We start from the raw sequence: 13,416 nt of genomic DNA on the forward strand, positions 1-13,416 counted from the left end.
TGTGAATCATTGCACACCGAGTCCAGTCAGATCTAGAGCATCACCCTGTGTGGCTTATGCACGGGCCAGGCTTGCATTAGCACACACACTGCCTCTGAGCCTGCAGCTATACTCTCATCACTGGCAGCACAGGATGGGGGGCAGAGCGGCAGGCCGGCCGTGTGCACATGACTGCGCAGTGTTGTGGCAGAAGGAGAGTGAGAGCTGAGAAACAGAGGGAGAGTGGGGGCTCTGATGCAGAGCAGAGAGAGCAGAGAAGAGGAGCTGTAAATATAGGAAGCTGCATGCAGTGGAGAGCAGAGGAGAGAGGCAGGCAGATAGACAGCAGCAGGCACAGAGTCAGGCCTAAGAAGTGGCTGCTAACTCAGCAGAGCACTGAGGGCTCAGGCTAGATTACAGACATAGTCCAAGTTAAAGGCAGGACCAGCGGACTGCTGAGCACTTGTCTCTCTCAATCGCCACTGGGAGAGGAGTTGACACAGCTGGGCAAGTTGCTATAGCAGTGTGGACTACACAGTAGGAGTCTATTTTGGTCCTGCCGTCAGATGACGATGTCACCTTGCACAAGTGGCAGTGCTGGTGAGGGGGAACAGGTTGCCTGAAGTGGGCTGCAAAAGTATGTCAGGGGTGGATAAGGACGAGGAACCTGCTTACAGACTGTACTTCTATTCTGTATGTATCCTCTTATCTTTTAATTTTATCTGTGTCTCACCTAATGAGCTCGATCCCCCACCCCCTCTGTCTTGCTGCCTGCATTTGTTTGTAGACCTTGCCAAAAGGGAAACCTTACACTTGCCTCTTACTCAGCACAGTCCAGAAAATAAGCGCTCTCTATCCGGTGCATGGGGGAAGGATCGCCTGGCCAGAAATACAACAAAAGTTCTGCTCCACAATGTATCTTATTTTGCTACAGCGCAGCCCAGGAGACAGCTTGTTTACAGCTGGTTAAGTGGATCAAGAGAATGTTGCTGTAAGCCTTTTTTTGCTTCAGGCTGCTGCACATAGTTAGCTATCAGTTGTAAGTAGGTAAGGTATTCTCACAACATTCGTCTGTCAGCAAATGGCTGCCAAGCCGTGTAAACATAGAGTAAATATTTACAATTTGTAGATGGGGAGATGGTGCATCGATGCTGACCTACATGACTAGATCTTGCTCATTTTAGCATTGTTGTTTGATGTTCTTTTATCTCTTTGTAGCCCTTTTCTTCTTGGCCGAATAAAGCCCAGGCCACTCAACATGTAAAGAATTTTGCACACTAAAAGTAGGTCAGCTGGGTATCTCCCTTAGGGACATTAAATAGTATCAGAGCAATGCACGCATGCTGTTTCTGCATGTGTAACACCTAATGAGCCATGCTCACATTCTGCTGGCACTGAAAGATTGTCTGCAAAGATTGTTACATGTTATGTTACATAAATCAAGGCCTAATTATCACTTGTTTTCTCAAAATAATAGATGAGCAATAAACTGTATCCTTCTTCTTTTAGTTGCAAGTGTTAAAAGAGGAGTGATTTAGCTGTAGCTTTCTTGTTGGAATAATAGTGTTGCTAGTGAGAGACAGCCAAGAAAAGAGAGAACGTTTGGTTCCATGACTCATTTGCTATTAAGAGGAGAACTGGCTCACTTTTTTTGTTGTTGCTGGTTTCAGGTAACAATGTATTTTAAGTTTGAAACCACTTCTTATAGTTGTCTTACTAAAATATTCTAGTTTGCTCTGTCAACATTACATTAAATCATTTATGAAGAGTACACAACAGGCTATTCTGTGGAGGGAACACAAAGAGTGGAAGATTCAGAGTGATAAGCCTCTTGGTATTAGCTTCTGTGTTGTTTTGTAACCAGATTTCCACAAGTCAGAATATTAAGTGATGTAAGATTACAAAGGCAAATTAAATCAAGTAGACTGTCGGGTACACTGTGTTTTTCTTTCTCTCTCTGTCGTTGCACAGCAAAATTGAGTTGTAGCGGATTTGGTCTTTGCATCAATGCATGAGCCGTTTGACCAAACTGTGATGTGACAGCATGTTTCTCTGCGAGTTGAGGATGCAGGGAGATGTTGATGCCATGTTTCATCATCATTGGGCATCTTAATGTTCCATAGAAGGATTATGGATATGATGAGTGACTTCTTGCAGCGTTTATTTTGGTTCACAGTGTCTGCTTCACCCGAGGTTTGAGTCAAATTCACTGATGCATAGTCAATGTGTAGGTCAACCATGATGCATGCTGGGCACAAAGTGGGTTTAGAGCTCGTGCCTCTGGCTGTTTCTTGTCACAGTCAGTGCTGCTAATGTTAGACCTCTTTCATAAACTTACTGCTAGCAGTATTGTGGCTTCAACAGCGGCTCACGACAACACACCAGGGATGGGACAAATAACTGAAACAGCACATTGCAAAATGCTCTCCTGAGTGTTACTATTTTACTTACTAAATGGAAGGATTAGCGATTTAATTAGGGGTTGACCGACCTGGTTTTTCAGCGCCGATACCTATTATTAGTAGTTAGTGAGACTGATAACTGACATTTGTAATTGATATGCATTTACAATAAAAATGAAAATATTTCTGTCATTATTTATCATTTGGAATAGCAAAAATATAACGCAAAACTTTGTTTAAATGCCTTTAGTAAATGTTAAATCAAAATTGAAATGTTCAACATCATGTACAGCAAGTTCCCAGCAATTTTTTTGTAAAGTCAAGTGAAAATTTAAATAAAAATGAATAAATAAAAATAGCTCCCTGAGTAAAAGTTCCTCCCATGACACTTTCTTTGCACTTTTAAATGAATACATTTTATTAGCGATTATTAAAATAAAATGCAAATACAGATAATCAACAAAATGCCAAATATCTGCCTCAATAATTGGCCAGGCCAATAGCTGTCGACCCATAGATTTAATATAGTTATCAATAGCAATTAGCACTTTTGATTAATTTTGAATTTTGTGTTAAACTGATTTTGTAGATACTGGAAATGTCTGTTTTACTATGAGGGCCAGGATAGGTGTATCCTCTCGCTACTGTACAAACATTGAACAGCTGTGTTTTGTGGCATTTATGTCTGTTTTAGATGTGAATAGTGTGTATTAAATGGAATCTTACACACTTTTTGATGTTGAGTACCTTTAAAGTATAACTTGTCAAATGAATGCAGAATGCAATTGCTTGTTTTAAAATATATTTTTTTGGGCTATGATAATACACTGTACTGCTTTACATAACATTTGAACCACTTTACAAATCACTGTACAAGGTGTATTAAAATGATGGTAACCATAGCAACACTACTCATGCTTCAGACTGTGTAACTGGTTAGCTCACCAATAAGAAGGTAGAAGGTAGATTTATTGGTCATTTTTTAAACCAAAAACAAAGTTACTTTTGTCCTTGATCCTGCTACATATTTTGAGTTGAAAGGATGAGATGATTCAAATCAGCAGCCACTATGAAAATTCCATCCCGTTCCTTGGGCATGTTCAGAGCCCTCTATTCTAGTGCACTAGACATGTTGCTGCTGGTGGCATCATTCAGTTCCTGCAGTGCATTTTTTGAATTTGCATCAGAGTCTTGTGTCCAAATGGCTTCCACAAGGTCTGCCTATACAGTGCAACAGCTTGATCCGGGATTCCAGGGGTTTACCATGTCTCTGTGATGATGTGCACAGAGCAGTCTCTGATCTTCCATTGCTGAGTGAGCCTTAATTGCATCTCATGCGCTTTACTCTCCTGCGATCGGACATTAGCCAGAGGAAGACTTGGTAGAGGAACAGCTCCCGGTCCAAGTCGGGTCAGCTTTACCCTGATGCTGGCTCTCCTCCCTCTCTTTGTGCTTCGGGTCAACAACGGCGTTTTCGGTTTCGTTTCTCCCCTCTGGTCTGACTTGCCGCTTGGCACATGCCACTGGTAGGGATCCTCTCGCGGTCTGCTGCATTCAGTCCAAAACCCACACAACTTTTCCTGATGTTGATAAGTGCTTATCTATTGTAGAAAAGTTGTGCTTCAGCAAACTACTTGGTTTAAAGAATAAGGCTGGAAATACTTAATATTTTTGTTATTGTAAGAAAATCTCATGAGGTGACCAACACCAACATGTTTTAGTCTGCTGCTTAATACTTTTCAACCTCCCCACCCTGTCTGGGGCACTCAACCCCAAGCCCATTCATTCCTACTCAAGAAGGAAATATTTAAAAACGATTCAGTTCTATTTAAAAATAAATGCAGAGTAATTTCCTAATACCGCACTGTACTTTTAAGAAAAATTTACCACCAAAAAATGTATTTGGGATTGCCTCAAAACGCTACTGTGCCAATGTTCATCATAGTAAATGAACATGTCACCCAAAGCAACTGTGTGGCTCATTGAATTTAATAGTTTAAAAAAAAGGAGCTATATGGCATAAAGAAGAATACGTTACAGTATGTTAGACTGTGGCTAAACAGGGAATACATGTTGATTTTTTTATTAGGATTTGTTGACAGTAACAAAAATATGACCAGGCTTTATTGCAAATGTAAGGACATCTTGTGTTTGTTGTGCTGTCCATCCTGTCGGTCAGTGTATATGTATTGTGTATATGGACAACTCAAAGTGCTTTCACACTGCTTGTCACACTCGCCCATATATCCGTAGACTGAATCTACAGATGCCACCTGCTACTTCATGTTTTTTACTCATTAGCATCAGAGTTTTTCCAGTAACTTTGACATGCAAACTGGAGGAGCCTGCGCTCAAACCGCCAACCTCCTTGACTAAAGCTGGGGAGCTATAGTTTATAACTAAAACTCTTACCAAGTGTTCAGAATATGTCAAATGTCACTTAATAACTTATTGTGAATGCTGAATTGCAACAGTGTGTGTTGTTTAATGCTTAAATAATGCAATGTGATTGTTACTAATATAAGAAATTTTTATATTAAATATGTATATTTTTTAAGAGAATATATCAAGCAAATATTATGGTATACAGTATATTAATAGAGTTTACATTTTCGTTTTGGGGGAAAAAAACAAATTTATGAATACAGTTTAAAATAATTCAAAACACTGCAACGCTCATTTTAATATCTGCTTGAGTTTTCAAAAAGTCTCTGATTGAGAAATGGCAGAAATTAAAACTGTGGGTGTAAAACTTATACAGAAAATCCTGATTACAGCTGAGATTTTTGTCTTATTTATTTATTTTGTTTCCGTTGTCAGACAAAACACATACAAAATTTTAAAAACCATCTGTCCAAAGAGTTTAACATGCTGCTGATCAGAATTAAGATTACCATGTCTTTTCTTTTATTTAATAACATTATTTTTTTACTGTAATTGCTTTTGATCAACTTCAGATTTGGGAAATATTTTGCTCTTTGGAAAAAAATGTCACGCTCTGACAATAAATAGTATAAACTACATTTAACAGTAAAGTTCTGCCAACTTTCCCTCAGGAGCAAAAAAAAAACAGCCAACCGACCAAACATTTTTAACCATATGGTGTAGTCCTAGATACTAGTCCTATACTAAACCGCATATTGTGATGTTAGACTAATTGAAAGTCCCCTTATAGAACCCACATCTTTTTGTCACGTATGCCATGTTGTACTGCTCTACACATATATATTATTTATTTATCTTTTATTTCTTTGGCTCTTGGATAAAGTGCAAAATTAAGGATTTGAATCTGTTTCTCGTGCAGGCGTCTTTTCAGCGCTCCAACAGCCATGACAAAGTGAGGAAGATAGTTGCTGAAGAGGGCCGTGCTGCTCGAAACCTCATCGCCTGGAGTGTACCGCTAGAGAACAAAGAGGAGGAAGGTTGGTAGCTGCATGCAAAACAAACTGTTTGTGCATGCTTACATGCTTTTATGTTCTGATTTGTGACAGTTTCACATTATTGCCATAATAACATCACAAGAGTAAATGGATTATGACATCATATTTGTATTGTTTAGGTCTTCATTGTGCAGCGATAGGTGTTTTTGTGGATGTTAACTGTATTTTTAATATCTTTGGGAAGATGTTTAGTCATTTATTTGGAGCATTATAGTGAACATGTTATGGTATGGCTGTGATCACAGACTGTGAATGCTGTCTGATATTGTAATATAATATCAGCTGGAACACAATGATCATTTTTCATTTCATGGCGAGACTGATAAATGATAAGTACTGAGAATCGCCTATGAAGGCTGAATCTCACACCAATGTCTGGTCCTTTGTTTGTAGAACATTATATTTGTGGTGGCACAGGTCACTGCTACACTGTGGTGGGCCGTGATGGTCAATAGAATATTATGTAACAGGCTTTGACTTGTTTACTCAGTTTTGAGAAATAAAACACCTCTGGGAAGATGGTAACTTTCAACTTGTCTGTTACACAATATAGTTTCCTGTGTAGCATGGCAGCGCTCCATCACTTTATCAAAGAAAGCCCCTCTAAGACCAGCCTACTCAGAAACCCTCACCACAGCCTCTCATACTCTCTCACTTTTGCTCCCGCTCTCCCTCTTCTTTGTGGGTCAGCTCAGTTATTCTATTCAAGGCTTATTTGCTGCTCTTGAGTTTGTGCCGTGAATGCCAGAAATCTCCCAGTTTAAAGGAGGAGTCTGTGATTCTAATCCAAAAAACTCTTTGTCTAATTAAATGATCGGTTTGCAGTGGTATACAGGTGGATATAAATGTTGACGGTTATGATATCCTGTGCATTTGCTTGTCTACGGTGTTAAAAAAAGAATGCAACCAGACGGAGAATCTCACATGCACATGCACATCTTCTTTCTTCCTTGACTGCCTGTCAGACTTTTTACACATTCTTAGTTTCAATTATAATGAAGCATTCTGGGAAAGTCAGTATAAATTAATCCACAGGTTTTACTTTACTCCTTCTAAACTGCACAGGTCAGATTCTAGGTCTTATATAAGTTTCTCTTTTTATATGCATCTTCAGCAACTTAAACGTGAATAATTTACCATCAGCACTCATATTACAGTTATTGTTTTGTCCACTTTTCCATAAATGTACATCTGTATTTATTAACAACTACGACCACACTACTATGAGTGGTTTCATGTCATAAACGTATGCATTTTCATTGTTACTTTCATTAGGATCATTAAAGATTGTTTATTTCATCAGCTGCTATATATTTTCCTCTCCACATAGCAAAGTCCAAAAGCAACTCCAGTAGCAGTTCCAGGGCTCAGAGGATCAATTCGGGTCAACAAAGGAATAAGAAACAGGTTGGTGTGTCATTTTCGTCCACTAGAGGGCACCATTTACCAAGCTAAGTCATCTTTCTTTTGCCTCTCTGCAAGTAGATCTGTGATGGTCATGAACCCTGTTTTTGCATTGTGTAAATTAGTTTTGGAAAAGCTTGAGTTCACAAAGAAAAAGGGAAAAGGTGATTAATCTGTGATGTGTGATGTGCCAGCACCATCTCTATGATGCTGTTATTTGCTTTGCCTTGTTTCATTTTGTTTTTCTTTCTCCTGCTGATGTATTTAAAGAAGTCTTTTAAAGTGTATGCTCTATTTTTTGTTGTTGTTTTGCTTTGTTGTTTTTAGGAAGCCTTGTGTAACAATTTGGCCGAGGGACTACAGATGAAAAATAGCATCCTGGCTAATTCTGGCATTTTTATACCCTGTGTATTTCTTTATATCTTTTAACTTCATTATCAATCTATAGTCCATTAGATATTCTTGCACAGGGCGGCAAAAAGAATTTTATGGGATGGGACATTATGTAATGGTGTTACTAAGTGTGTAAAGTGTGGCACCAACATAGCCACAACGGATCCAAATTTCATTTTTTCCCCATGCTGTGCATGCGTGAATGGGAAAGTAAGGTAATAGCTGCACCACCTTTCCAGCAGGAATAAGTGCTGTGGCTGCTACTGTATACATGAACAACTTGAGACTTAAATAACACTGCAATAAGTTTGTCATTGTTACCATAATGTCCACGCTTTGTCGCCACAGAATGCTGGTGTGGAAAGTAAAGGCACAGCTGGTACCTCGTTGGATAAGGGGGCAGAGAAGAGCCCCACCAAAGCCAGGCAGCCCCGCAAAGTGGATCTGCGAGCACGCTACTGGGCTTTCCTCTTCGACAACCTGCGCCGAGCTGTGGACGAGATTTACGTCACTTGTGAATCTGATCAGAGCGTCGTAGAATGCAAGGTTAGTCAAAAACAACGGGCAAGGTAGAAATGCAAATTATAGTCTCAGGATCAGTGAGTTTATATGGAGGCCTATTTATGCCAGTGTGAAGGGAAAAAAATGAGAATCTGTAGGTCATTATAATGAGAAACTTTCTCAAGAAATGTCTTATCATTTCTCAATAATTTGTGGTATGCAAGTCATTATTTTGAAAAAAGTCATAATATTGAGAAAGCTTTTTAGAATTTTGAGATACAGATTATTTTGTGTTATTAACTTATAATTTTAAGATACTATCAAGGTTTCTTGAAGTCATTATTGTGGAAATAAAAGTTATTATTTTGAGAAAGTTTATTTTAAAATGCTAAGCTATCACTTTGATATAGTTCATTATTTTAGAGATTTTTTCACATTATTTTGAGAGATCTATCTGTATTTTGAGATACTAAGTCATTTTTTGAGATAAGTCATTGTTATGAGAAAGCTTAATATCATTTTAAGATATGAAGTCATTATTTTAAAATTCTGATTCAGTATTCTGAAAAAGTCTCTCTTTGTAATGACTCACAGGATTTTTTATTTACTTTTTTACCACACTGGCAGAAATGTGCTTCCATAGCTTCATGATCTGAATTAATCGAACATGAATTTGTTTTTTTGTGGAGCCTGAAGGTTGTTGGGATTTATGAACACTAGAGGGGGACATTTAGATCATAATGAAATTCCTGCCTCTCAGCTCACATTCCTCTTGATTTCTGCTTTGTGTCAGAGGGGCTCTGTGACGGCTCACTGCTGAAAGAATTATCACAGGGCTCTCTCTTGGGCCTGGCTGACTGGACTGAATATTGATGACAGACTGTAAACATATTGTGTATGCGTTGTGTTTGTCGTCAGGCATTTGCTGAAACTGGGCCAGTTCGGCTCCTTTCTTGGTCTACATGTTGTACCTAAAATGAACAACATTTTTGATATCTTTTTTGTGGATGTGTTGTTTTGGTGCAGCATTTGTGACACAACTCTGATGTTGCTCCAGGGCATATTGGTATGACACTGCTGATCCTGTGTTTTATTGATTCTTCTGCCATGCTGCATTATGCTGAGCATGGTTCTGGTGACGTTCTGCGGTCAGTACCGTCGCCCACTTCCCTGTGCTGTGGTTGGCTTACTGTCAGTGCCACAGCGCAGCTCCCAGAGGTGTGATCAGCATGTTGTCTGTTGGTTTGTGTCAGCTATCTGGGTGGTAGGTAGTTTTTTTCCCCCCCTCTCATACCACTGTATCGCTCTACACCCTAATGCTGTCTAATGGCTGTAGAGCTGGGTGCTGCTCATAATCCCCCATCCCACCCAGCTCGGGCTTAATGGACACTGATAGATGATGGAGTCATCTGGAGGGGAAGCAGAGTGCTCTGATAGCCCCCAGCCGCAAACCCCCGGTGTAGCTGTGGCCAATCTGCGTTGTGCACTCTCACACAAATCGCTAACAATTTTCCACCCTGGAGCATATGGACATAAACATAACCATCGTCAGGAAGTGATGCCTAATTCTCAGATATTACTGTAATGCTTTGCGTAATTTTTAATGAGAAGCTTAGTGCTGATGTGTTTTCCCACTCGGATGGAAATTATTCGCCAAGCAGAATGATTCATATATGCTTATTCATAATGCCTCTTCAACCCACAGCCCCAGGCCTAATTAGTTCCTATCAACTGTTCCTTTATTCCATCCCTGATTTATTAGACATATCACCCAGAGCAGGCAGGAGGGGTACTTGGTGTTCCTCTTTACTCAGAGGCAGCTAAGATTCAGAATTTATTTTCTTTTTCATCTATTTTAAAGTAGGGGTCGACCGATAGTGATTTTTCAGGGCTGATACCGATACTGACTTTTACTGGTTAATGAGATAGAGTTAGAGATAGAGACTGATAACTGATATTTGGAACCAATATGCATTTACAAAAAAAATGAAAATCTTTCTGACAGTATTTCAAATATAACAAACTCCAACACAAAACTTTGTTTGAGTGCCTTTAGCAAATGTGTAATCAAAAATTAAACTTTCAGCATCATATACAGCAAGTTCCCAGCAACTTTTTTTTTCATAAAATAAAGCCAAATTAGAATAAAAATTAATAGATAAAAATAGCTTCCTAGTTTTTACAAAGTAAAAGCTTCTCCCATGCTGACGCTTCCTTTGCACTTTTTGATAAATTAATTTTATTGCCGATCACTAAAATAAAATGACAATACAGCTAATTGGCAAAATATCAAATATCGGCCCCAGTAAGGCAAATAATCTGTCAACCCCTATTTTAAAGTGAACCAAAATGGGCCTTCGTGCTATACATTATTTAACTTTAGAAAAACAAAACAATCAAAACTGTGAATCATTTACTTGCGGTCAGTCAACCCATGCTATACCTGTTCCTTCTTGTTTCCATGCATGCACCAAAAGCTTTTACTGCCCATCCTACTTTATGGCAATGCCTCTGGAAGGTTAAACATTTTGTCATTCCTCATGAAATGTTATGTGAGGGTTGTATTCAGGTAAGTAGGCCTGTTAACATGTTGAAAGCCACTTTATGGTGCCTTCACTCATTGTTGGTTTATCTGTCAGAGGAGCAGCCAACCTCTCTCCATCTCGGCCTTCATTACCAAATGAACACCACAAGCATCGTGGTGGTCTTTGCCTGTTAACCAGCCCTAATCAGCAGACCTGCTGCTGGACACATCTTTCACTGGCCTGACTTGTCTATTAACTAAAAGCACTGTGAAGCTTTACTCTCAATTACCACTCCCTTCACACTCCCCATCAATCAGCTGTGTTCGTTTCATTAGAGCTCTGGGGAAAAAAAAGCTCCAAACAGACGGCCCACCACCTCTGGATAACCAACACTGTGAGTCAGTCCAAGTGTAGATAATAGTCATTTGCTGGGAGGAATTTGCCTTTTCTGTATTTCCTCAGACTTTTCAGTCAAGCTTTTGGCTTTGAATATGTGTGGGCCAGCTGTTGTTTGCCAGCAACACTCTTGATCTACATGAGCTTTCTATCAGTTTTCAAACTGACTTGAATGGCAGATTTGGGCTCTCAACAAGCAACTGATCCCAGAAATAGTGGAGAGTGGAAACTGCTAACAGAAAAATGTAATGCTTTATTGCATGCTTACATTCTGATATGATATAATTAACCCTTAGGAACTGTTTTTGCGCGTTTTACACACTTTTCATTCTTTGTTTTTTGATCATTTTGGATGTGTTCATGCATATGGCATACATTTTTGAAAGATTGTGTATTTTTGTTTAATCTTGGAATTTCCAGGTCAGCTCCCACAATAAGTCTAAAATAAACCATGTAAACTAAATTGTTATATACATACTGTTAAGTGCAAAACATGCACTATTGAAACCCATTCAAACTGCAGTTTTTGATCCCACAGCCACCAAAGCATAAAAAACATGCATTATATTATTTCTGGGTTTCATTCTGGACTTTTGCCTTGGAATTTGTCATTTTTAACTTTTTTTCGACCAGATGACATCATTTTTACCATATTTGGGATATGGAGGTTTCAAAGGGTTAAAAACTAGAAATTGTCTTTGTACTTATTTACGTTTATGAAACAAAATATAGTTCTGTTGTGTCTTGACTTTTTATACCCAAACCATGTCCAAATGATAGAAGGAGCCCCTCTTTTGGATACGAGCTCCTCCTGGTGTCTTGTGCAAAATCCCCACGTTTAGTATCACTTTCTAGCTCCTTCATATCTGTTTGTTTTGGTGCCACGCATTGTGTAGACGTCCCCTCAGCCTGGTAGACATACGCAAAGCGTTATCAGATGATATAAACAAAATAAACGATATGTGAAACGATTTCATCATATCACGCAACCCTTCTTTTCATTAATATTGTCCAACAAATATTCTTTGGTGAGAATAAAAAAAATACTTATTTATTTTTTGTGTTTCTTTTGTGTCATCATTCCCAAACCTGTTGTAACTGCTGTCTTCAGGAGGTGTTGATGATGTTGGACAACTACGTACGGGATTTCAAAGCTCTCATAGACTGGATCCAGCTTCAGGAGAAGTTGGAGAAAACAGACGCCCAGAACAGGTGACTGGCAGTTTCTTTTTCTCACACTTTATCGCTCCCTCACATTCACTCCCCATTTTCAATTGCTCCCAGAGGTGAAACTGGAAGTGCCGGTGTCTGGTCCCTGGCTTTGAGTCACAAACAGAACAGATCAATAGCCTTGGCTTTAATTCAAAGAGATCCATGAGTTTATTGGCTTCTCCTTAACACAGTGACCACTGCCACTGTAAATTGACTAAGAAATGAAATTCCCAGCGCTGCCTCACAATTTGTTCATTTAAAGCGTACTGTTAATCAATACGACAACCTGAAACTTTTACACGCTCCATTTGTAGCGTAAATTGCTGCGAGTGAATCGGCCATTTAACTGATTTGCCAAAGTGTGAGCCAAGTGTGTGCGTGTTTGGCAACTAGGAAGTGTAATTAGTGTTAGTTAAATAATGTTTGCCACTTTCACTTTGTTCAGGCCCACATCTTTAGCCTGGGAGGTACGCAAAATGTCTCCAGGACGTCATGTGATGCCAAGCCCCTCTGCGGACAGAATGGTTCCTTCTCCAGGTGCACGTCGTGCCCTCAACTTTGGGTAAGTTCTGGCAATATCCCAAGTTGTGCTTTCAGGCCTGTGTACTGCACCAAACCCCATTTTTACACTTTTTTTAATAAAAATTTTATCCTAAGGCATCCTTTTATTAACCAATCAATATTTTAAGTGATGCATAATAACTGTTTTTAAGGGGTCAGAAAATGCAGACTGCGTTATCTAACAATACAGCCATTGATCTCCGATGGTAAAGCATTTGTTTAATGCAATTTGTTGAGTCTCTCACTCTATGGCCACAGAATCAGTGGAAGGTGTAGATGAATGTGTCAGTTAAAGACTGCTGAAACTGCAACGGTTCAATATGTGCTCTGCTCTGTAATCGGATGCTGCAGGAAATGGATATTGATCATGACAGAGGCCTGTTGTCCAATACAGTCCCATGCTATCTCAGAGTGGAGAGTGCTGGAGTGTTAGATAGGCACTGTCTTCAGACTGCTGAAGTGACGGGCAGCACAGTCAGAGCTGCACAGAGATTAGATGTAACGGTGTAATAAAATTTAAAAAATGCTACTTTCTGATAGTGAAGGCTTTATCATGTAGGTGCACATTTGTTTGTTCTTATGCACGATGTGTGTGTTTCTTAT

At 39.3% G+C, this 13,416-nt stretch overlaps 1 protein-coding gene across 3 annotated transcripts in view; it reads left to right on the top strand.

The window, feature by feature from the left end:
* Positions 1–13,416, top strand: part of scaper (S-phase cyclin A-associated protein in the ER) — a 90,181-nt gene that overhangs the window by 1,666 nt on the left and 75,099 nt on the right. For 2 of the 3 annotated variants that reach the window (XM_042495952.1, XM_042495954.1), the window contains exons 2-6: positions 5,686–5,803; positions 7,152–7,228; positions 7,967–8,164; positions 12,152–12,252; positions 12,698–12,814. In XM_042495952.1, the coding sequence (XP_042351886.1) occupies positions 5,686–5,803; positions 7,152–7,228; positions 7,967–8,164; positions 12,152–12,252; positions 12,698–12,814 (611 nt within the window). Of the gene's footprint in view, positions 1–415; positions 673–5,685; positions 5,804–7,151; positions 7,229–7,966; positions 8,165–12,151; positions 12,253–12,697; positions 12,815–13,416 lie in introns of those variants that run through there. The other variant, XM_042495953.1, reaches the window with a different exon arrangement.

This window comes from Plectropomus leopardus, chromosome 11, assembly GCF_008729295.1.
Source record: "Plectropomus leopardus isolate mb chromosome 11, YSFRI_Pleo_2.0, whole genome shotgun sequence".
Taxonomy (NCBI): Eukaryota; Metazoa; Chordata; class Actinopteri; order Perciformes; family Serranidae; genus Plectropomus; species Plectropomus leopardus.